This window comes from Danio rerio, chromosome 7, assembly GCF_049306965.1.
Source record: "Danio rerio strain Tuebingen ecotype United States chromosome 7, GRCz12tu, whole genome shotgun sequence".
Taxonomy (NCBI): Eukaryota; Metazoa; Chordata; class Actinopteri; order Cypriniformes; family Danionidae; genus Danio; species Danio rerio.
Window position 1 is genome coordinate 40,083,758 of NC_133182.1, and position 24,192 is coordinate 40,107,949.

The window sequence follows — 24,192 nt, forward strand, 5'->3', positions numbered from 1 at the left end:
GGCGCTCGATGTTCCCTGCCAACAAAATATTATACAAAGCAGTTCTTTAAAACTGGTTCAGAGTTTATGGTTTTGTAATAAGGACAGATTGTTGTTCTGCTTGCCAAAAGTTTGACGCTAATCTGAATTTGCCAGTTTCAGTTGAATATATTCTGTTTTTGTCAATTTTGGGAATGTGAGACCCATAACGCATGCTCGATATTATCTTAACGTCAGATGTTCAAGTTTGATTATGATTATTTTTCCTGGAGTTGACCTTTGTGAGGTTATGTTACTTTAGCTTTTTTTTATTGAGCATGTTTCAGAAGCTCGAGTGAAATGGCACACAACCAGGCTGAAGTATTAGTTTGATGACTACATTAAGCTCTGATCTCAAAGTGAGAACATTTGCCATGATGTTCCTGTTTCAAGAGGGTATTATTTGTATTTGTGATGGATGAAGCTAAAATACATCAATATCAAGGCTAATTCTTCTAAGCTGAGACTGTATGTTACAACTACATACTTAAAAAATGCCTCAATCTTCATGCAGTACCAAAACTTATAAAACGAACCTATTTTTCCATGAATATTAATGTTGCTTTTGACTGCTTGCGTCTACCCCAAAGCTGAAGAAAACTAAGAAAAGCACTGTTCACAGAGGCCAATGCAAAGGTTTAAAATATTTAGTTTTTTTGAAATATTTAATATATTAAGAGTCAAGTAGAATAGATAGGCTCAGAATAACTTTTAGACATTGGTTTTATGTATGGAAATAATTGTTTAAAATGGTCGTCTACGTTTAATTAGTGTGCTGTTTTTGCCTCAGACATGACATAAAATCCTAAAACTGACACTCATAGTTGAGTAAGTTATGTGCCTTTTACCTGGTTGATGCTTTTTATTTCCTTCTCTGGAAAGTGACTTTGTATTTTAATATCAAACTGTATAGTACCACATCAAAAATATTTTAGATGTCGGCTTGTTTTTTTTTTTTAATTCATATTTCTATGATAGATCTAACTACACTCAATACTATTAATGCCAAGACACACAGTAAATGTTGGACAAATTAGCTACTGTGTGCGACAGTTTGCAGCTATGACGAGTCTTTGCTAATGAAACTAGGAATAAGGAGATTACGGGAGAGGTCTTTTCTTTTGGTGAGGTGTTTTTTTGTTTTGTTTTTTTGGTCATGCCTTCATTTTATTTGTATTGAGCAGCTTTTATTTCTAGAAAGGATTAGTCTTCACGGTGCTTATGGTTATAGGAAACTCGATTATTGGTCAAAGTACCCAAGCCATTCTTTAAGGTTAATTTTGCTAAAAATTTGTCAATTCTGAGGAAAAATCAACCAGTTTAGGTAAGGGTTAATATTTACATGTCAAATAACAATTCAGTATCAAAACTATTTCAGATAGTGTAATTATTTTTCTAATGTAAGTGGGGATATGCTAATGACAACGGAAAGACACTATTGCAAGTACATTTTTTAATACAATTTTTATAAAGAAAATTACATTTAAAAAATAATCAGAGGCGGCTTTTTTGTTTACTTGTGACATGAATGTTCTCGGGTCAAACAGTCCATTTTGGAAGGATCCTATTTGTGAAAATGTTGAGTATGTGAAAGTCTTCTACTCCATATGTCATGTTCTTTCCAATTTTGTATTAAAATGTTGAACTTTGACTTCTTGTCCATTAATATGCAAAATTATTCTCTTACCTACATTTTAAGGAACCTGAATTAATACCATTATGATTAAGTAGGATCTTGCAAGGTATTTTATAAATAGCATTTAACACTGTTTAAGTGAGATACATTCATTAACACATTATGTCCTGGTTTCACATAATAGGCTTAAGACTAGCCCGGGACTAAATGTTTGAGCTGTCTTAAATAAAAATAATTTGTAGTGACAAATCTCAAAATAAGGCCATCACAGTGGTGAAGTTGGTAGCACCATTGCCTCAGCAAGAGGGTTGCCTTTTCGAGCCTCAGCTGCGTCAGTTGGCATTTCTGTGTGGATTTTGCATGTTCACCCCATGTTGGTGCGGGTTTCCTGTGGGAGCTCCGGTTTCCCCCACAGGACCAAAGCCATGCGGTACAGGTGAATTGGGTAGGCTAAATTGTCTGTAATGTATGTGTGTGTGTGTGTGTGTGTGTGTGTGTGCGAATAGGAGTGTATGGATGTTTCCCAGTGATGGGTTGCAGCTGAAAGGGCATTTGCTGCTTAAAACATATACTGGATAAGTTGGAGGCTTATTCTGCTGTGGCGACCACTGATTAATAAAGGGACAAAGCCAAAAAGAAAATGAATGAAATCTCAAAATACATCAGTGCATCGTTTTAAGATGGACACCAGAAATCTATATAGTGGCCAAAATACTCTATTTTAAGGCCTAGTCCTGGCTTAAACTAAGCCCTGTTTGTGAAACTGAGCCTATATTCTTTTATGAAAGTTTCACTTATAGATGATATGATAATGAAGAGGTACATGCTTTATTTGATAAGAGTTTGCCTGTTTACATACATGGAAATGTTGAATCCAAAAACCTTTATATACTATGTTCCAATTTTCTTTTAGCAAAGCATTGTTCTATTCATATTACAACCACCATTTACATTAATTTTGTCAGACACAAATCTGTCAAGTGATCTTTTCAAGCCATCCTTATTTTCTCAGATCTCCACAAAAACCAAGTCAGTTTTTATTACAATCTGTTGATTGAAGTGTGACATTTCATCATGTTTGCACTTTATGAAACTAATCATGAAAGTTAGAAAGTACAACAGCAAGTAGGAAAATTATTCTGAAATTATAAATATATTTTAAGATAAAATGTTAATCCAAATCCTGTATAGAAGACTAATTACCTTGTACAAACTGAAAAACCTGCTTAACACTGACAAAACAAAAGTGGAATCTAACAACTGTTGTAAAACATCACCAAACTGATAATCAGTAATTAATAAGAGCAAATAAGAACTTTAAGATGTTTGAGATGTAATACACTGCAGTGTTTCTTTAGATCTCAGAGGTCTCTGGAATGGTGATGATCCTCCAGAAAATATTGCTGTGGCCAATCAGAAATTCTGTCAATTCCACATACACGGCTTTCATATATATATATATATATATATATATATATATATATATATATATATATATATATATATATATATATATATATATATATATATATAATTATAATGAAATCACAAAAAGAAGTCTGGCATTGTCCTTCAGTTGTCTGTATATTGGATTTCACCTCTTAGAGGCATCTTTAACAAATGAAAGTGGAACTGAAGTTCAGCTAACTTATAGGAACCAACCAGTTGATAACCAAGCAGTGTGCAGGATCGGTTAGGGAGCCTTGACTACACCAACAAGAGCTGGCCGGAGGGTACGACCGTGCAGCTTGTAGCCTACTTTTGTAACTAAAGCTATGGTACCTGGCTCTTTGCCCTCCACCGGTGCATGAAAGACTGCCTCATGCTCATACGGGTCGAATTTCTGACCATCGGGACTAAGCTTAACAAGGCCGTGTTTCTGGAAGACCTTTTGGATCTGCACCTCAGTCATTACAAGGCCATCATAAAGATTTTTCAGATGTGGATTAGCAGCAGATATTTCAGTTTTTGGAACGCTTTCTGTTGCCTTCTCCAAGATGTCAGCCACTTCCAAGAGATCCTTGCAGAAACCCTGTATCCCTGAGAAAAGAATTATTTAATTAATCAAGCAAATCTGGAAATGTCATTTTAAAAGCAGCTTACACAATAATTACAATAGCTTACCATAAAGCTTAGCATCATCGATCATCTTTTGACTCCTTTGCCTAAGGTTCTCAGTGTCTGCCAGTGCACGCTTATATTTATCCTGCAGAAAAAGACAACCAAATGATCAGATGATAAACCCCAAAATACAGCATGCTGAACTTTCAAACACCAATTACACCTAAGCTTTAAACATTGATGTGTATGCAGATGTCATGTGTTGTTTATTTAGCTGATGTTATTGTTATGTAACTTATTATGTAATTTTTTAAGATCTAATTAGGTGGTCAAAACAGACGTAAGCTTTCAATTGCTGTTTGAATGCTGCCACTTTGTTTGGGTTCGCAAGGGTCAGTCCATCAGCAATGAATAAAGAGGGCCTCTCTGTGATGGTACCATGGGTGATAATTATTGACTGGAGGGTTCTGGAGGGGCTGTAGACTTTTGAAACAAGTGGTGGTGCAGAGGATGTCGCTGTTTCATATACAAGCATCAATGATTTAAACTGGAAACAAGTGTTAACTTGTTTTCAGTGGTGTTAACTGAGAAGAGAGGGGGTCCAAAAACTGATCCCTGAGGAACCCCCATGACTAGCTGGTATGCTTTGAACACATCTACCAATAAATGAAATCAGTGACGTTATTCGGATTTATCATTTACTTTCTATCAATATATGATAGAAACATAACAAACTGATTCTGGACTTTTTCATCTCACACTGCAGACAGTTTATTCGCACCTTTCTAAAGGATTTATTTTAGCCTATGCTATCAGAACATGTAAAAGAAATAGCTTAGATGAGCTCATGATCTTTGAGATCAGCTAGTGACATCTTGAATTAAAACTACTCCCCTTGGCTAAAAAACACAAAACAAAACAAAAAATCTGACAAATAACATTTTTAATGACGGCAATAAATTGACTCAATTTTAGAAAGAAAGCAAACGTTTAAACAGAAAATCGACTTGATTAACTGTAATGATCCTTGTGAATTTTTTCATACGTAAAGAAATGACTAGGTTGGTGTAGAGCAGGGCTTCCCAATCCTGTCCCTGGAGATCTACCTTCCAGCAGGGTTCAGCTCCAACCCTGATCAAAAGTAATTTAACCAACTAAAGGCTGACTTATACTTCTGCATAAAGCGCACGCGTATGCTATGATGCTGCCTACGCGTAGCCCTACGCTGTGGCCGTCAGTGTCGATGACCTCGCACCTTTCAAAAAATGTAACTAAACGTTGCAACGACGCGTAGTGCAAGTTCTGTGATTGGTCGGCTTGGTATCGCTGACGAGTCTAGGCGGGACCGAGAGCAGCGTGAGCCCGATGGAGCGATTGTTTACAAGTGTGGAGTCCTTTGAACGAGCTCCGGATGGAAAGATTTGTTTTGTGTTTACCTCATGTTTAAAGTTGTTTCACGTCTGCCGGTTCCTGCCTCAAAATGAGTGAATTTGAGCCACTTGTACATTAAGGAAGCATTCAGAAAAAACAAAACCCCAGCGAAGAAACTCGACACAGAGGAACATAAACACATCACTGCCAACTAATGTTTCGGAAGTGTTATTGCAGAGGGGCAGAACCAGCGCGCAGAAGTATACATGCACATCTACGCCCGTTGCATGCGCCGTGGGTTACGCCGGTCACTTGACGCAGAAGTATAAACCAGACTTCAGTAGAATCTGCAGGAGCACTTGCTAATTAAAGACAGGAGCATTCGATCAAAGCTGCATCTAAATTATTCAGGAAGGTACTGTAAATTTTAGGAATAGGCCTGGTGTAGAGAATCAATAAGTACAGCCCAAATCGCATGCACTATTTTACGCCATTATGTAGTATAAATAGTGCAAGTAGTGCATTCACACTAAAAACTCTTAAAATAAAAAGTGCACTCTGAATACCCAGATGATGCACTTATTCAACTGTTAAATTAAAGTGTGGAATGATGGACACTTCACACCCTCAACGCACCACTGCTTTGCTTACGTAGTGGATAGGGTGGAGCTTTCGAGCACAGATATTGGATTACTTTATTTATTTTGGATTATGAAAGCAGTATTCTCATATTAGAGTGATTATAACACCTCCCGATTGTGAATGCGAATATACTGTACTCATGGCAGGGATTATTTAGTACTTTGGTCATTTATTCACTAAAATGGAAGCTATTAGAGGAAATGATTTTAATTTCCGCTAAGTAAAAACAACGTTAGTGTTTCATTTGGGATGACACTACATTCACATACTATGCTGTTGGGTAGAGCTGCACAATTAATCGAAAAAAGACTGCGAAAATTGCGATTCTCATTTTAGCCAGAATCATGCAGCTCTACTGTTGAGTGTGTAAGTGCATTAGTACATAGTGTATAGTGTACATTGTGCCATTTGGGATGCAGATCAAGAGATTGGGCTGAAAATGTCAGAGATTTTACAGCTAATTTACAGCAGTTCCCTTTCAAGGAAAGTCTGTTCACACAGCAGTCATTACTGCAATAGTAAAGAGCAGTTCTTCCAAAACCAAAGTCTAATCTAAATGAATGGGGGAATCCAGAAATCTTGTAGAGCTCGCAATTAGATCATAACATAATTCAAATCAGAAACATAATCTGAGGTGGCGTGCCCTATTACAGATGTATAAAACTCGTCCTTTCCAGTTTGCTCAAGCCACAGTCCATGCTCAAAAATTGGCTTGACACTGATCTTCTCAATGGATGTTTCAGTGTTAACAAGTTATAAAAACAGGAAGAACAGGGACAAAATACAATACGCAAATACTGGAGGAGGACATCATATCTGATGGGATGTGCCGGGATGTTTTTTTCTCCTGTGAAAATCTACGCAGGCACCCAGTATTCACAAAATGACAGGGCTTGTTGTAACAAACAAGCAAATCTGAACAGACCCTTCCCCACAAAACAGTGCGGCTATAAAGACAATTTGCTATTTCGGCCAGAAGGCAGGACTTCCTTCACTTCTGTGGCCATACTGAGCATTATACTTTTCCCCTATTCATAGTAATGTGAGAGAACCATTTTTTTAGATCTATAGTTTTTTGTTTACAAGTTCTGAGCATCGCTAATCTGAAAATGTATGTTGCACTTAAAGTACACTACACATATAACAGGCATTCGTTTAAACACCAAACACATAAACAATCCTTGGTCTCTGTGGAAACTAAAGGGGCTGTGGTGTCCTTGAAAAACAAATGAAGGTCAAATGAATGTCAGGTATTGTAGAAGAGAGACATTACATGCAAGAACAAACTTTTTTTGGTCAGAATTGAATGCAGCTTTACCGTAACATCTTTTAGTTGCTCCTCCAGTTGTGTCTTTTCTTCTAAGAAGGCTTTTTCAGCTGTGCCAGGCTCTTGCTTCTGAGCTCCACTCTCCTCTTCAGTACCTGCTCCTGAGCTTTTCTGTTGGGCTGCTGTGCAAAGCAGACGTGGAGTCGCCCTGAGAAGTTCAAATTTGACAGAATGTTCATTCACAAGATTATGCTTTACACAATGTTTATGCAACTGGTCTAATGTAAAAGACTCAAATAGCATTTTCTTTCTTTAAGTCTATTTGAAAGGCGCAAAGGTATTTTATCCTTTTTTAGAAGCTCAATCAATAAAACGGAATTTATAACATTTTTTCTAAATTGTGGCATTAATAGAAGAGTAACAGGGTATTGAATTGAGGGGACAAAAAGAGTAGTGCAGGGACTTGTTTCTGTCCATCAGCTGTTGAATAGATTTTGACAAGTGTTAGTTGCACTCGTAAATGCAGAAAGAGAAATTAACATTTACAGAAAGTGAACAGCAAGTAAAAAGTGTGAGCCAGGCTGTTTGTCTTAATTCATGTTATTCGCACATCCAATGGACACTTTTCTATCCCATGAGTTCACAGGAGAAAATTTATGAATGGAAGAGCAGCATCATAACTGAGATTAATGTCTTATGCTAATAACATCATGGTGGATGCAGTAGACCACATTCTTACTCAAATCTTCACTAATTGTTGCATTACATAGACTTTTTTTTCTAAGGGCCGTGAAGCTCAAATTGACAAGTAGTACATACTCAATACCAGATTTTAGACTTACTAGACTTTAGATTCCTGAATCAGATTATCTATTATTTCCTTATCATTTATTCATTCATTTTCTTTTCGACTTAGTCCCTTTATTAATCAGGGGTCACCAAAGCAGAATCAACAGACCAGTTTACCAGCACAATTTTAACGCAGCGGATGCCCTTTTAGCCGCAACCCAACACTGGGAAACACCCATACACTCTTACATTCACACCTAGCCAATTTAGCTTATTCAATTCACTTACTGTTTAGTGCATGTTTTTGGACTGTGAGGGGCAACTGTAGCATCCGGAGGAAACCCACACAAACACAGGGAGAACATGCAAACTCCATACAGTAATGCCAACTGACCCAGCCAGGGCTCGAACCAGCGACCTTCTTGCTGTAAGGCAATCGTTCTACCCACCGCGCCACCGTGACAACCCTACTGTATTTTAATTATATCATATTTTATTAAACAGTGGATTTAATAGACAGTTTATTGATTAATTATGATTAACTATTAAGATAAAAGATAGATTATAGATTAAAAAAGCTCAGGTTTCCCACTTCAAAATATTTATTGATTTTTTTTTTGTCAGAACTTGGAACATGAACGACTTTAAAAAGATTGCAAAATTGATTCCTACTTGGAGTTTATGTAGAGGTAATATAATGTCTTAATGATATCTAACAGGGAGTAGTGTTACAACTTAAACTGTTCACTTCCAATATATCAGTAACGCTAGGTGGGATTTTTACAGTGCATGTGAAGCTGTCAACACTAAACAGATATTTTAAGCTTTAGATCTAAGCATGTAATGAATTACAGAAAAAAGGTTTATGCTTTGAATGGCTTAATTATATTTCGAATACATGGGATTTGAGATTAGGCATGGGAGGAAAACACCGTTTTCAAATGTATACCACGACTCGGAAAAGTCAAGTTTTTAAAACCGCCAAAATTTTCTGCTATACCGTTCCTAAGGTATATGAAAGATGTTTTTATTTATGTTTTTTTTTTTTTTTGGGACAATAGTATCTTCAGCAGAAAAGCTACCCAATATGCTGTTTTAAATTTTAAAGAAATTAGTGTTTTTGTAACTAATGAAGACGATGAATAATTATTTTTCAGCCTGACATGCTTCAAAATACTTTAAATGCTTCTCAAAATAAGATATAAGTTATTGTGTTCAAAGGGGGGAAACAGTTGTTTTTTACTCTGACATTTAAAAAGAATATATTTTGAAGCAGTAATCACAATACCGTGAAACCGTGATATTTTTTTCAAGGTTATTATACTGTCAGAACCTCATACCGGCCCATGCCTATTCGAGATAACTGAAAAATATCAGTTAGGAGAATGAAACACTGGCAGTACTGTACACCAGTAAGTCTTCAGATCTAGCTTTGACACAAGCACGTGTCGGAAACAAGTCTGTCACTGACATGCCAAGGAGGGAAAACTATTTTCTTTTACAATAAAAAAGCATAATACAACTGAAACCTACATCCTAAACTCAGGTCACATACTTTTTTGTAAAGAAAGATATGCAATAGGACAGACCTGAAAGACCAGTAAAGCAAACTTCACTGCGTTATCAATGATCACTTCTGACTAATAAAAAAAACGTAAGTGTATTTGGCAGGGCAACACGCAAGACTGTCACAAACTGTCATTAAAATGAAAGTAAGGTAAACTGATGGTCATTGAACATCAGCACGAATCATTCAATTCTGAACAGCTTACGCAACAGCAAGAACATTCATTCATTTGTTCCTTAAAACCCAAAAAATTACCCAAGCTTTGACATCAACAACACGCCTTAGCAAAGCTGAAACATACCTTACTAGTGAAGGGGACGCTAAGATTGAAGAGCTGTGTCTGATCGCGCGCACGCACCAGTTCGCCATCTTTACTCACTGACTGTCCAAGATGAGACACACGCACGGAACGTCGTCTCATTCAACCAATCACATGTGCAGTTCTTTCACGACTGTCGGGCAGGACCAATAATCGTCCCAGTCTAAACTGACGCAATTCTGTAGTTTGGTTGAGAGGAAGGTCGAAACATTTTACACGTGACACAGGACGGGGTATTTGCCTGGCCCACTGAAGGTTACCGCATACTGCCATTACTCAACTAACATGAGGATTTTACATCACTCTATGTTCGATTATTAAGAAAACACACATGAATAAATCTATAATATGATTAAGGAATTGTAATTAACTGGACTGGATCCCACGTGTTTGCTCTCTGAATAATGTAAAATGTAGATGCAGCCATGATATAGGCTATTAAATATTAATAGCGAATGTTAAAAGAGATGCACTGACATAAGTAACACGAATGATGGAATCTATATAAAAAGGCTTATTGTTTAATGTATCATTTCTTCAATTTTTTTTTTTTTTTGCAATAATAAAAAAAGCTTGTCTGTATTCAAATACAAAGAAAAATGCCTGAATCTTCTGTTAAGCAGACAGCTGACTTGTTTACTCTTTAAATTTAGGACAGTAATCCTGTGCCTCAGCTTTGTCTGTCTCTTGGACAGCAGGTCAACTGTAGATTGAGGTAGGGAAATCCCAATTTGTTTCCTGATTTAGGCTCAGTGACATTCAGTGAATCAGTTTCACACGTTTCCATGAGATGGAAGTTTTCCAAAAGTTTCCCATTGAAATTCATATGAAATTTCATATTTTATTTCATAGAGACGCTTCTGTGTCTGTAAGCAATTTGTTTATAAACTGTGATTATGCCATACATTTTGTCTGCATTTGTACAAGTTGACCTGCTTCAGGAGTTGTTGTAGTGAGCTTGTATTTGTGCATTTTGTTGTCTGACGTTATTTCTGATTTCGAAAAACAATTTCAGGATATGATACATTTTTGAAGTATGGAGTATATATATATATATATATATATATATATATATATATATATATATATATATATATATATATATATATATATATATATATATATATTATAGATTAATTTTATAGGCTGCTTTTTATTTTTAAAATTCTAACATGAATTATGTAGTATAGAGCTACAATTCAGTATACATCAGTCAAATCTCAAATAATCATTCTGCGATATTGGCAGCTGTTTGTGTAGCTTCTTGGTGAACTAAGACCTGAAAGCATGTGCAAATGCCACTAATAATTTACATTGTGTACTTACACAGAATAAAGCATGCAACATAATTCACAATAGCATTCTAATAAACAGAGAGAATAGTGTTGCATCTACATATTTTAAATAAACTCTATGTTGTCATGGTCATGTGTTTATTTATCTCTTTGAGTCATTATCCTACACTATATGGATTTCCCATAGACTTGTATTTCCTGGTTTCCTTCTGGACATATTTGGTTGTTCTGTGTGACTCTGTACTTTCCTCACATGATGTACAAGACAATTGCAGCTTTTGCTAAATTGCAAATGCAATTTCATGTCGATTTATCATTCAGGCCTACTACATAATATTCCACGAACAACTATTAGGGGTATTTTAACAAAATTGAAGTCATTTAGAGGTTGGAGAACGGTACGTCTCTGTCTGCACAGTGTCAAGTGTAAAGTTTGGTGGGGTGTATGATGTGGGGATGTAACTTCAGTTCCAGTGAAAGGAACTGACAAATTCATGCACCCGCCTTTGTGGTAAAAGTTTAGGGATGGTTCTGTTCTCTCTCACCTGCCTCAATACCACAGCCCTGGAGCAAGACACTGATTCCCCCAACTGCTCCAAGGGCAGAGCACAAATTTCAAGTATGGGTCACCATACTTAACTACATCCCATGTCTTTCACTTTTTTCTGTTTTGAATTGCTCTAGTACCCAGTTTAATGTAAATGTTATTCATTCTGTCAATGAGCCTCCTTTTAAAATTGCATGAAATTGGCCAGCATTGGTACATTGAAAGTGATGTCATTTCGCATTAGTTACCACAATGCACTGCATCAAAAGCTATAAAATGCTTGCTTCAGAGGCAGCATTCCAAGTCAGGAAGGCACCACGGCATGTCCGAATCCAAATTCTACTTTATATCCTGTCTCTGGAGGTTTCTCCTGATGGAATTTCGAAGGCAGCATAGATGTACCTTTGCTGTCTTCGATATCCTACAATCTTTCTGTAGCGCTTTCCATCTCTGACAGCTAAAAAATAAAGATGGCTTCTCAACATGCTGCTTAGCTGTCAGTTTGGGTGTGAATGTATGTTTTTGACCAACATTTTCAACAATATATGGTATTTTCTAGCTAGAACATATTAATGTAGTAAACCTTTACTACTTGCCTTAATTATCTCCAATGCTCTTTCTATTGTGTTGTACTTAATTAAATCGTTCTGCTGTCTCAGGTCTGCCAGAAATCAGCTTTCCGAGGTGCCTTTTGTGCACAAATGCTGCATTCAGAGTCACTGCCTGATGATAGGGCAGTGAGAAAAGTCAGCCGATTTAAGCTTTTTGAGGATTGTAATTTATCTGCAAACATATTCCAAAATCAGGCACACGATCAAGAGCACCCATGTCCATAGATTAGTCTCCCAGTCAACAAGGAAACTGAGTCTCTTTTTGCTTTTTAGACCTGAAGGAGCTAGACTTGACTCACACAGTACTGAAAATAAATCATTCCTTCATTCATTTTCTTTTCGGCTTAGTCCCTTTATTAATCTGGGGTCTCCACAGCAGAATAAACGGTAACACTTTACAATAACCGTACATGAATAATTATGTATTATTATGTTAACTAAACATTACTTTATTATGAACTAATGATGAGTTAAGTTGCGCACTAATCATTACCAACTTTAACTTCAACATGATTCGCATGAGTTCATGTAAGAATAACGGCTACCTTAAATATTTGTTAGTATATGATTGTTTGTTAATTAATGTATTAATTACCACATTAGTTTATGCTTAATTAAACCATGATGAACTCATGATGAATGATATGCTAATGTATAATTATGTTGTGACTTTACTTGAAGGGGCACATCATCCTTAACCCATTGTTAACTACTTATGAACTCCTTATGCACGTCCAACTTATGAGTTTACACTGAATAACACCAGATAAGTTTTCTGTCAACATCAACATAAACAGGAGTTCATGAGTTGTTAATTCATAGGTAATTCATAACTAGTGCATACCTTAACTCATCATTAATTCATAATAAACTTAAACATATTGATTCATCATTATTTATGTACTGTTATTGTAAAGTGTTACCGAATAAACTGTCAACTTATCCAGTTCATGTTCGCTCTTCTGCAGAATAATAGAGGGACTAAGTTGAAAAGAAAATAAATAATTGGATGAATGTTGTATAAATCAAAAATGTAACTTTCTCGAACATCAACATATTGTTACAACACCAATTTTTATTTCTTTAATTAAGTGAATAAGCAGACTGTATTTGTTGAAAAGAAATGCTTCAGTTAATGATCTGCCAAATAGAACCTTATAATTCCAAGTAAGAAATGACTTTTTAGAATTAGAAGGCTCTCTCTATTTGCCCTGTTTGTTTTACCCCAACTTGCATATTGAGAAGAATTTTGATAATTTACATTTAGAGTAATTTAAGGGTCTCTGTCCTGTTAATGTATGAAAGAGAACTATTACAGACATATTTCTTGCTATATAGAATGCAAAAACTTTAAAGCTCAATATCTTAAAATCTTTTAATGCATATAGAACCTTACATTACCAAGACAACGTTAGGTAAAAGTAGTTTTGCTTTTATCAATGTTTATACTCCCTATATTGGAAATGAACGTGAAAATATTTCCCAAAATAACCTAAAATTAGGTTAGATGTCTTTTTTGGCTAAATATGTCCCAACAACTTCATTTTATGATTCTCATAGTCATAATGTTGCTATAACTAACATAACATGATAACTTTAGATGTATTTTGATGACAGGTTTTCACAACAAAAGTAGCCCAACGGCCAATCAAAACTAGCCCAACGGCCAATCAAACTACCCCAAAACAAGCCCAATTCATAAAATCAAAATATGCCCTTCAAATAAATATTAATGTACTTTTTGTATATTATTCGTGGCAAATGTGGTGCTTTTCCTGATTCATGTGTATCGCCTGAAGTAATCCTTGAGCACAATCAGGGTGGAAAATTGTTACATTTAGAGCGATTAAAGAGGTTAAATTTTCAAACAAAGGCAAAAAGACGCATGTATCAGGTTTTTGTATAAGCTGCTTATCTTTTTTTTTATATCTTAATGATAGATTTATTAAAGATTCCTCCTCTCTCTATCTCTCTCTCGTGCGCATGTGCGGCGTGACTCTGTAAATTTTTCTATTGTTGATCCATTTAAATACAGTGTAAATTTACTAATGTTGATCCTAGGTCATCGTTATCATTTAAATACAGTGTAAATTGACTATTGTTGATGCTGGAACATCATCATCATTTAAATACACTGTAAGTTGTCAGTACCAGTAGTGTGATGGTTAGTGCGCTGACACATGGCACTCTGCTATTAATGGTGACCCGAGTTCGATTTCCACCTTGAGATGCCAATTCTTGTGTTGTCTCTTCTCCTTTCTTTATTTACCCTTTACTGTTCTATCAATCGAAGGTGAAAACACCCCAAAAAGAACAGTGTAAAGTCACTAATGTTAATCCTGGACCATCATCATCATTTAAACAGTGTAAATTCACTAATGTTGATCCTGGAGCATCATCATCATTTAAATATGGTGTAAATTCCCTATTGTTGATCCTGGACCATCATCATCATTTAAGTACAGCTTAAAATCACTATTGTTGATCCATTATAATTTAAATACAGTGTAAATTTTTCAGTGCCAATAGTCTAGTGGTTAGTGCATTCTCACATGGCACTCTGCTTTTTATGGTGAACTGAGTTCGATTCCTATCTCGAAGTCCTATGTCAATCCTTCATCCCCTCTCTCTGCTTGTTATTGTATATACTCTCTACTTGTCTATCAATTAGAAGTGAAAACCATCAAAAATATATAGTTTAAGTTCACTCTCTCTTTTCCTTTCTTTATATACTCTCTACTGTTATATCAATTGAAGGTGAAAACCCCCATAAAGTGCAGTGTAAATTCACTATTTTTGATCCTGGACCATCATCATCATTTAAATACAGTGTAAATTTGCCAAAGTTGATCCTAAACCATCACTATCATTTGAATACTGTATTTATTTTCAGTGCCAGTAGTGTAGTAGTTAGTGCATTGACACATGGCACTTTGCAGTTCATGGTGACCTGAGCTCATATCCCACCTCGAGGTGGGAATCTTTGCCCTCTCTCTTCTCCTTTCTTTATATACTTTCTACTGTTCTATCAATTAAAGGTGAACCCCCCCCCACCCCCCCACCCCCCAAAAAAAGTACAGGGAATTTACCATCATCATTTAATTACAGTATAAAATCACTAGTGTTGATCCGGGACCATCATCCTCATTTAAATACAGTGTAAAATCAGTAATGTTGATCCTGGACCATCATCATCATTTAAATACAGTGTAAACTCACTATTGTTGATCCTGGACCATCGACATCATTTAAATACAGTGTAAATTCACTATTGTTGATCCTGGACCATCACTGTCATTTAAAAGGAGAGTAAATTGTAGTGGTTAGTGCGTTGACACATGGCGCTCTACTGAGCATGGTGATTTGAGTTTGATTCCCACCTCGAGATGCCAATTTTTGCCCTCTCTCTTATCCTTACTTTGTATTCTCTTTACTGTTCTATCAATTAAAGCTGAACCTATCAACTCCAAAACTACAGTGCAAGTTTACTAGTGTTGATCCTGGACCATCATCATCATTTAAATACAGTTTAAACTGTCATAGCCAGTAGTGTAGTGGTTATTCCATTGACAGATGGCACTCTGCTGTTCGTGGTGATCTGAGCTCGATTCCCACCTTGAGATGCCAATCCTTGCCCTCTCTGTTCTCCTCGATACATGACACTCTGCTGTTCATGGTGAACTGAATTTGATTCTCATCATGAATGCCAATCCGTTCCCTCTTTCTGCTCCTTCCTGTGTTCCTTCCTCTGCTCCTCAGCAGGGTCAGTTGGTGCTTCTGTGTGGAGTTTGCCTGTTCTCCTCGTATTTGTGTGGGTTTCTTCCAGGTACTCTGGTTTCCCCCACAAGTCCAAAAGCATGGTATAAGTGAATTGGGTATAAGCAAAATTGTCCGTAGTAAATAGGTGTGTATGGATGATTCCCAGTGATGGGTTGCAGCTGGAAGGGCATCTGCTGCATAAATCATATGCTGGATAAGTTGGTTGTTCATTCTGCTGTGGCGACTTTAGATTAATAAAGGGTCTAAGCTGAAAATGAATGAATGAATGAACGTTTTTGGCCAGATATTTCATACTTTCATACCTAAAACCTTTGCAAGTACATTAGTCAAAAACATAATCTATAAACTTATGAAATGCATGTAAAATTCATTGCCAATGATAATAAATAAATAAAAGAAAATAAATAAAAATTGATAACTTTTTTTTCATGTGAAAGCGATGTTTATTATTTATGCAGATAGATAACTACCAAAAGTGAAAAGAATAAGGCTAAGAGAGGAATTTGAAATGTTAATTCACGTCTATACAGTAGGGGGCAGCTCAAACAAACCTTTCCCTCAAACTGTAGACTACTGGACAATGGACAAATTTAAATAAATAAAATAAAACGAGTTTTTTTCTAATCAAACGTCTTTTTTGTTTATTACTATATTTTTGTATATTTGAATTTGATATCAGCAAAGACATTCGTTATTAAAAGGATAAAATACATAAGGAACATAGGGTTTTAAATAACACTAAATTATTGCACTTTTGTGTAATATTTAGCAAAGTCTTTTATTAATTAAGAGATGCCGAATTTGTTTTAGTGCACACTTTTCTAAATTAGACTGAGGTCGAAAGCAAACGCGCTAGCACTAGGTGGCGGACGCGCACGGCTGATCATCTCTCGGTCTCCTCTGTTTGGGCTCCAGCACATGAGCGCGCTCTGTTTGTAGCTCTACTTCCCCACCCTCTGCTCCCCCTCTCTCTCCTTTCTCTCTTCCTCTCCCTCCCTCTCTCTTACATTAGAGCTTTCCATCTTTCGCTTGCATCGCACTCGCTTTGACAGTGTTAAATGAAGACGCTCATCATGGCAGTTTTTGCGCACCTGTACCCAGCTGTGTTTTTCGCTTGCGCGTGGATGGCACTGTTAGGACCGATTTCATGTCACAGCAGCGGTATTATAAAGCAGAGAAGCGAACGGGACCGGGAGCTTGACAGCCGCGGTGGGCATGTCACTGGCACAGATGAAGCGCTTATCTCAGCGTACAGCCGCGGAGATTACAGTGGAGACCCGGGCGGAGCGGCCGTGGGAGTTCCCCGAGTCCGGAGGGCATCGACTCCGGAGAAAGTCTCTCTGCTCAGCAGCTCTTTCGTCCTTAAAGGGGATGCCACCCACAACCAGGCAATGGTCCACTGGACGGGTGAAAACAGCAGCGTGAGTAACCCTCTGCCCCCTCTTTGGTGTAATTGTCCCGAAAACTCATACTCAGGTTAAATGTTGGGTTGCTTACCCTGTCAAGTGCGGTCAAAAGGTGCGCGGCAAAATCTCCAAGAATTCAATCATATCAGGTCGAGAAACAGGTTAATGAAGCATCTTGGGCATGTAGGCGGATGTTTGGACGACATAAAGATTCATTACGCCCAGCTTCCATCAGCACACAAAGCACATTTTCAGTGTGTATTGAGAGGTTTGGGTTGAGTGTTTACCGAAGCATCCTGCGTGTAACGTGAGCCAGAATGACAGCTGATGCCGAAGCGCACCTATTGTGTGCCATACACCTGCACGCGCCCACACACTTATAAGTCCTCGATATTGAATCACGCACTGTTTGAAGTTTCTATGTTAACCCGTGATTGCTTATTCGTGAACGATACAATGTGCTGTCGTTTTTACAAAGGCATCAAACGATCTAGCAGCTCTCTGAGCGAGCGCGTGGAGCGCGGATCTCCTCCGAACAAACGCGCGCTTGTCTGTGTGAGAGGAGTTTGGTGAACTGTATCTGGAGGAGACATCTCTCATTCACAAATCTGTCAAAACAACCCATGTTTACATTAAAACAACACCGCCCTCTTTTTGATTTGATTTGTTCTTTAAAAGCATGATAGGGATATCATGTGCTGTAGGACGTCCTGCACTTTATCTGAAGGTAAAGATTTAATTGCTCAGCTCTTGTTTTGTCTGGGTATCAGCCTCAAATGTTCTTTCAAAAATGCGTTAAGTCAAACAATAATTTCCAGACTGGCAATAACAGTGTAGAAAATGTAAAAAAAAAAAATGTAAACAAATTGAGAAAAAGCAGCACACGTTAGTATATCTTGAAAAAGAGCACATTTTAGTAAAATCATAAAGTTTAGACAATGTGAATGAACTGAATTTATTGCTTAAATGCATTCTCTTAAATGATATTAATAATGATTAATTTTAATTAATAAAAAAAATATTATAAGTGAAAAAGCTGTCCTGCAGAAGTGACATCATGTCATTTGTGTACTGATAGCATTAAAAGTGTACTGAACGAATTGAACTGAAATAACCCCTAATTTATTTCTATTAAAACCTGTAAGCTGCATCTTTGAAACCATTTGTATCCATAGAACAATTATAATTATAAAAATACTATTTATCATATTTAATGAAAATTAGCTTTAAATATATTGTCAAACTGCTCATTAAAATTATAATGCATATAATGGTATTTACTCAGCACATTAAAATAGGCTTCTTTAAAGCAAAGCAACAGATTATTGATGCACAATAGTTTACAATGACATATTTTTTAAATATTACCTACATGTACATATGTTTTTAGAATGTATACTTTGATTTGGAGCTACACTACAAGTGCTAATTAACTTACAGTAATGTGCACTTGTTTTCTTTGAGTTTTCTCAAATCTTTAATAAGTCTTTTTTTTCTGTGGATAAATGTAAAAAAAGCCAAAGTTTCCATTTATTTGCTATTTAATCACAGTGACCTGTCAGAAATTGACTGAGCAATTAAAGATATTTCGTTACTTAGTAATCTTTTCAAAAAGTTCATAATTAATTTGATATTTTTCTGTAATAGGAAAGCGTCTCATGCAGTGATCATGATTCCCTTTCTTCAATCAAACACGTTCATGTAATGTTTGTGTGTACTGCCAACGGTCTTGTTACTTCTTTTAATTACTTAAGGAGCTTAAAGCAGTAGCTGCGTGAATTATGCAGGCCTTTGCTGCTATGTCAGATGTCCTATGTGTACTCTTTTGAGCTGAACAACCAGCATATGCACTGTGGGTAGAATTTATGCACAGAGATCAACAAGCACTATGAAACAGCCATATACACTCTTTCTTTGCAGGTCTGTTAAGAGCGAAGTGTTTTGCCAGAAGCACAGCTTTTTTTAAACATCTCTGCCTTTTTTTTATGTCCACTCCAGATCTCCATTCAAAACAGGGTTTCTTTGCCGTTTAAGGTTTGTTCGAAATAGACTGACCACAGTACCATGTGGGAAAGATGACACCAGGAAAAACTGTAAGCATTCTCTATTGTGGACATGTGGAAATCTGAGACTTTTTATGGTCAAATCTATTTAAACCGTCTCAAATACATGCCATACTTTGCGTAAGTATACTTTGCTGAACTGTCCAGCACAGACATGTGTAGAGATTTGAATTATTTATACTATCACCTGCTGTTGTAATTGGAGTAGACTGAATTCATGCTCGATATCAGTTTAACTGGTGAGCAATTAAGAGGAAGGAAGATATCAACATGTAATGATGGTGACAATCAAATGGCTGTAAAATACAGATAGAGGTTTATAATTATGAGCATTATGTTCTTTTATAGTCTCTGTTGGGAGTCAAATTACACAAGTCAAGCGCTTGAATGCAGATGCCTTATAATTCTTGCACTTGCTCTTGAATGATGAAGGTTTATCTGGCAAGAAAACATTTCATTTTATTACAAATACTTGATTATACATTGATAATACACTGATCAGCGGCACAGTGGTTCAGGGGTTTGCACTGTTGCCTCACAGCAAGAAAGATACTGGTTCGAGTATCAGCTGGGTCAGTTGGCATTTCTGTGTGGAGTTTGCATGTTCTCCCTAGTTCTGGCATAGGTTTTTCTCAGGGTGCTCCGCATTCCCAAACAGTCCAGAGACATGCGCTATACAGTAGGTAAATTGAATATACTAAATCGGACGAAGTGTATGAGTGCGTGTTTGAATGAGTGTGTATTAGTGTTTTCCAGTACTGGGTCGCGGCTAGAAGGGCATCCGCTGTGTAAAACAAACGCTTGAATAGTTGGCAGTTCATTTCGCTGTGATGACCTCTGTTAATCTAAGCCAAAGGAAAATAAATGAATGAATAATACATTGATAATACACTATGCACTACTGATTATTATTGATTAAGTAATCAAAGAATAATTTATTTCATGGGTGCCCAAACTTTTTATAAAGGGCCAAAAACCTAATATCATTGAGAGCTGTAGGCCGAAAGTCAAACTGCCATTGGTAATTGCTAATTTATTTTTATAATGTTTAAAAAATAAATCAAAATCGTTTATTTTAATTGTATTAATATACATTTTAATTATAACTTATTACAATAAAAACATTCTAAAACAGTGGAGTTCGATGTTAAATACAAACAAGCAGAATCTGCCTTTGTTTTCATTTGTTCCCTACTGTCTTTCTATTGTCTTCTATCCGTTGAGTGACAGTACCTAATTCTCAACATTTCATTGAAACATTTTATATCAGTAACTTTTTTGTAGCTTTATAAAACAAACAAACAAGCAAACAAACAAACAAATAGGTTACATTAAATTAGAAATTACAGCTTTAAACCAGGGGTTACCAAACTTGTTCCTGGAGGTCCAGTGTTCTGCAGATTTAAGCTCCAACCCTAATCAAACACACCTGAACAAGCTAATCAAGGTCTTACAAGGTCTACTCTAAACAATGCAGGGACACCGGCCCTCCAGGACCGAGATTGGTGACCCCTGCTCTAAAACATCCTCATAATTCTCCCTCTCATCTCAGATGGGATGGTGGGCCAAATCAAGGGTTACTATGGGCCAACTTTGACCAGCGGGCCCTAGTTTGGGAATCTCTGACGTACTGTATAGCCTATACAAATTGTATGTAAAAGTGTTGACAAAGTAATGTAAATTCAATGAGAGCGTAAAACGGAGATTACAAAACATGTTTGTTAACATTTTAAGAAGAATGCTATAAAAACATATTGGATTAATATTTGCAACAGCAGCAGGGAAGGTTTATTTGCATTTATTTGTGTTATTTAATCTATTAATGTGAGTGTTTTGTTTTTTAATCCTACCCTGTTCAGATGCTAAAGCACTAATATGAACATGAGCTTAACTGGCTTGTCCTTTAAATTCATAAACATCTGACATTTGTGACCATAATTTCATTAATAAATCCTACAATTTTGCAAAAGGAAAGTGCTTTTCGCGCCATCAGTTGACACTCAAGCTTTGAGAATCTCCCATTCTTGAGCAAATTCTTGAATCAGATTTGTGAATTGAGTGAATTCACTAACTCTGATAAAATCTTTTGAACCAGTGAGCAGTCAACTCAAAAACGGATGCAATCAGAACCAATCTACGAATTATTTGTTCAGTGAAATTTGAAATATAATTTAATTGAAAAGAATCAGCTGGCTCCTGTGTCTCAGTATTAAGTTTCTTATGAAATGTTGTGCAGTATAAAGTACAACATTATGCTTTGTGATATAAAAGTTTCTCAAGATGAATCATAAAGTACAAATTCTTGAGAAAGTTTAGTCTAATTTTAGTTTGAGATTGCTGTATATTTCTGAATGCACAGCTGCACACATATTTCCTAAAGACTCTTATCCTCCAGTTGTCGGTTCTAGCTTTAGCTCTCAGAGAATGATACTAGATTCCTAACATAACACCAGTGTTGGAGCCCTTTTATGTGCTCTTTGTACTTTCCATTCTGTCTCTTTTGTTCACCCTCACTTTCTCCGGGGAGTGCGACCATCTTGATTCATTTATTTTGCCCTCCTGCACCTCTAATGACAGATCTCCTTTTCTGTAAATATGAGGAGATGTAGTCATCTATCTGGTATTTAGCATTTGTTTGTGTTTGCGGGCTTGTCAGGAACCATCCATCTGTTTGCCTACTGATAGCTGTATTTAGGAAAGACAAAGAGAAAGAGTAGAGAAGAGTGAGGCAGAAAAATACTACAGCGAAAAAAGATATATAGATAAACAGACAGACAGACTTTATTGATTCACAAAGGGATGCTCAGAATAGAGATAGATAGAAAAGGAGTCCAAGGGAGAGATGGTAGAAAGATTGCTAACAGTCTCATTTAACTGAGGGTGTGTGCGTGTTGTTTGCTTGCCTTCATGTTATTAGCAAATCTGATGAAATGAAAGACACATGGCTCACTGACATTTCCAGGGCAGTGTAGAGATGCCAGTGCCACCATGTGTGCTTCCCTCCCGAGTCATCATTTTCTCATTTTACAAAGCCAGCAGAGGTTTTCCAGTTTTAAAGATTAAGATAATCTACTTATGTACATAACATAACAAATGCGAGCTTTAATACTGTCCATCAAAGCTATGATATTTTGTTATGATGCTGCACTTCATTTTTGAATTGTGGAATTTGAGTGGCCATACATTTTAGACTGTATACACATGCAGAAACAAACACACACCAACAGATTTACAGATTACTAAAATATGTGTTCAGTTATTAAGTACTAAATGTAGATGAGCTGTTTAAGATTGTCATGGTTAATGGAAACAGAGATATGGAAAAAACAAGACCACATGAACTCTGGATTTACTAGATTTGTCAGGTGTGTTTGAGTAAAACGCAGCGGTGGAAAGAGTACTGAAAAATCGTACTCAAGTTAAAATACTATTACTTGCCTAAAAATGTAGTGCAAGTAAAGTAAAAGTATCTGTTGTAAATATTGCTCAAAAAGTAAAAAGTAAACCTTTTAAAAGTACTCAAGTCAAGAGTAGTGAGTAATACGCTGGAAAAAGCTGATGGATTTACATGTAATTTGTGCATGTGTGTAAAAGTAACATTCTGTAGTGCAAACGTAACATTCTGTAGTTATTGCCCAGTAGGCAAACAAAGTTATAAGATGTTAATATTAGGTTAAATTTAGGTCATGGTGTCAGGTGACCAAAATTTCATGTCTACCCAGCGTCTAAAGACAATGTTGTTTTGATGTCTAATAATGACATCAAATGACATTGATATTTGGTTGATTTTAGGTTGTGTTCCAACGTTGAGCCAACATCTTAAACCAACGTCATCTTGACATTAAATACTGACATGTATTCGTCAGGTATGACAACCAAAATCCAACATCTGATAGACGTGATAATGGTAACGTCCACACAACGTCTAGCTGTAACATCATTAGAAGTTGATATTTGGTTGATTTTAGGTTGGGTGCTGGAAATTGACGTCGGCCTGATGTTGTGTTGTGATGTCAACCCGATTTTTATTTCCGAACAAAATGCAACTTCCCTCAATGTTGGGGTACAACATCAATCTGACTTCACGTTGATATCTTGTTCCTGCTGGGTGTTTAAGGCCATTTCGGTCATCATACAGTAAACATCTGTCATCTTCTCATCAGTGACATGCATCTAAACAGTGTCTGGGTCAATGCGTGTAAAGATTTTGAATGTCTTCTTGGACCCTTTTATTGCTTGCAAACAGTTATTTTATTATTTTTTTGCATTTATAAATCACCCATGCCTTGAGGTGGTTCATTATGATGCAATTTACCTTCTATTTTGATTGGACAGGAATCCCAGGACTGATTTTAAAATCCCCATCGACAAGAAAAAATAAAGTAGTGACTGCAGGTTGAAGAAAAGTCGTGGAGTAAAAGTATTCATACACTAAAAATGTACTCAAGGGAAAGTAAAAGTCCACGTTTTTAAAACTACTTAGTGAATTACAATTTCTGAGAAAAAACTACTCAATTACAGTAATTTGAGTATTTAATTTGTTACTTTACACCACTGGTAAAATGTTAGTATTTGTTTTATCCTATAAAGGCCTGAGATAGGGCTGCACAATATATTCTTTCTGCACTGATATCCCAATGTGCACATCTTCAATAGTCACATTGCAAGATATACAACGTTGAGTCTGGATTATAGTAAATAAGACACTCAATTCTGAACACATGAGATTTGTGCAGTCACTGCAAAACTGGAGTTTAACCATAATAGAGTGAAAGTTTATCATCTGTATTTTTTTTACAGTTTCAATTTCAGTTTGAAGC

At 36.4% G+C, this 24,192-nt stretch overlaps 3 protein-coding genes across 10 annotated transcripts in view; 2 read left to right on the forward strand and 1 right to left on the reverse strand.

Moving 5' to 3' along the window:
- Positions 1–24,192, forward strand: part of esyt2b (extended synaptotagmin-like protein 2b) — an 860,030-nt gene that overhangs the window by 398,825 nt on the left and 437,013 nt on the right. The window lies entirely within an intron of this gene.
- On the reverse strand, positions 2,461–9,755 carry grpel1 (GrpE-like 1, mitochondrial). The gene is given in 4 exon segments (NM_001037384.2): positions 2,461–3,694; positions 3,779–3,860; positions 7,047–7,203; positions 9,653–9,755. Coding segments are annotated over 4 exon segments (654 nt in total). The 5' UTR covers positions 9,721–9,755; the 3' UTR covers positions 2,461–3,347.
- Positions 16,914–24,192, forward strand: part of sorcs2 (sortilin-related VPS10 domain containing receptor 2) — a 299,601-nt gene continuing 292,322 nt past the window's right edge. For all 7 annotated transcript variants that reach the window (XM_073908837.1, XM_073908838.1, XM_073908839.1 and 4 more), the window contains exon 1: positions 16,914–17,324. In XM_073908837.1, the coding sequence (XP_073764938.1) occupies positions 16,962–17,324 (363 nt within the window). In that variant the 5' untranslated portion in view covers positions 16,914–16,961. The remainder of the gene's footprint in view (positions 17,325–24,192) is intronic.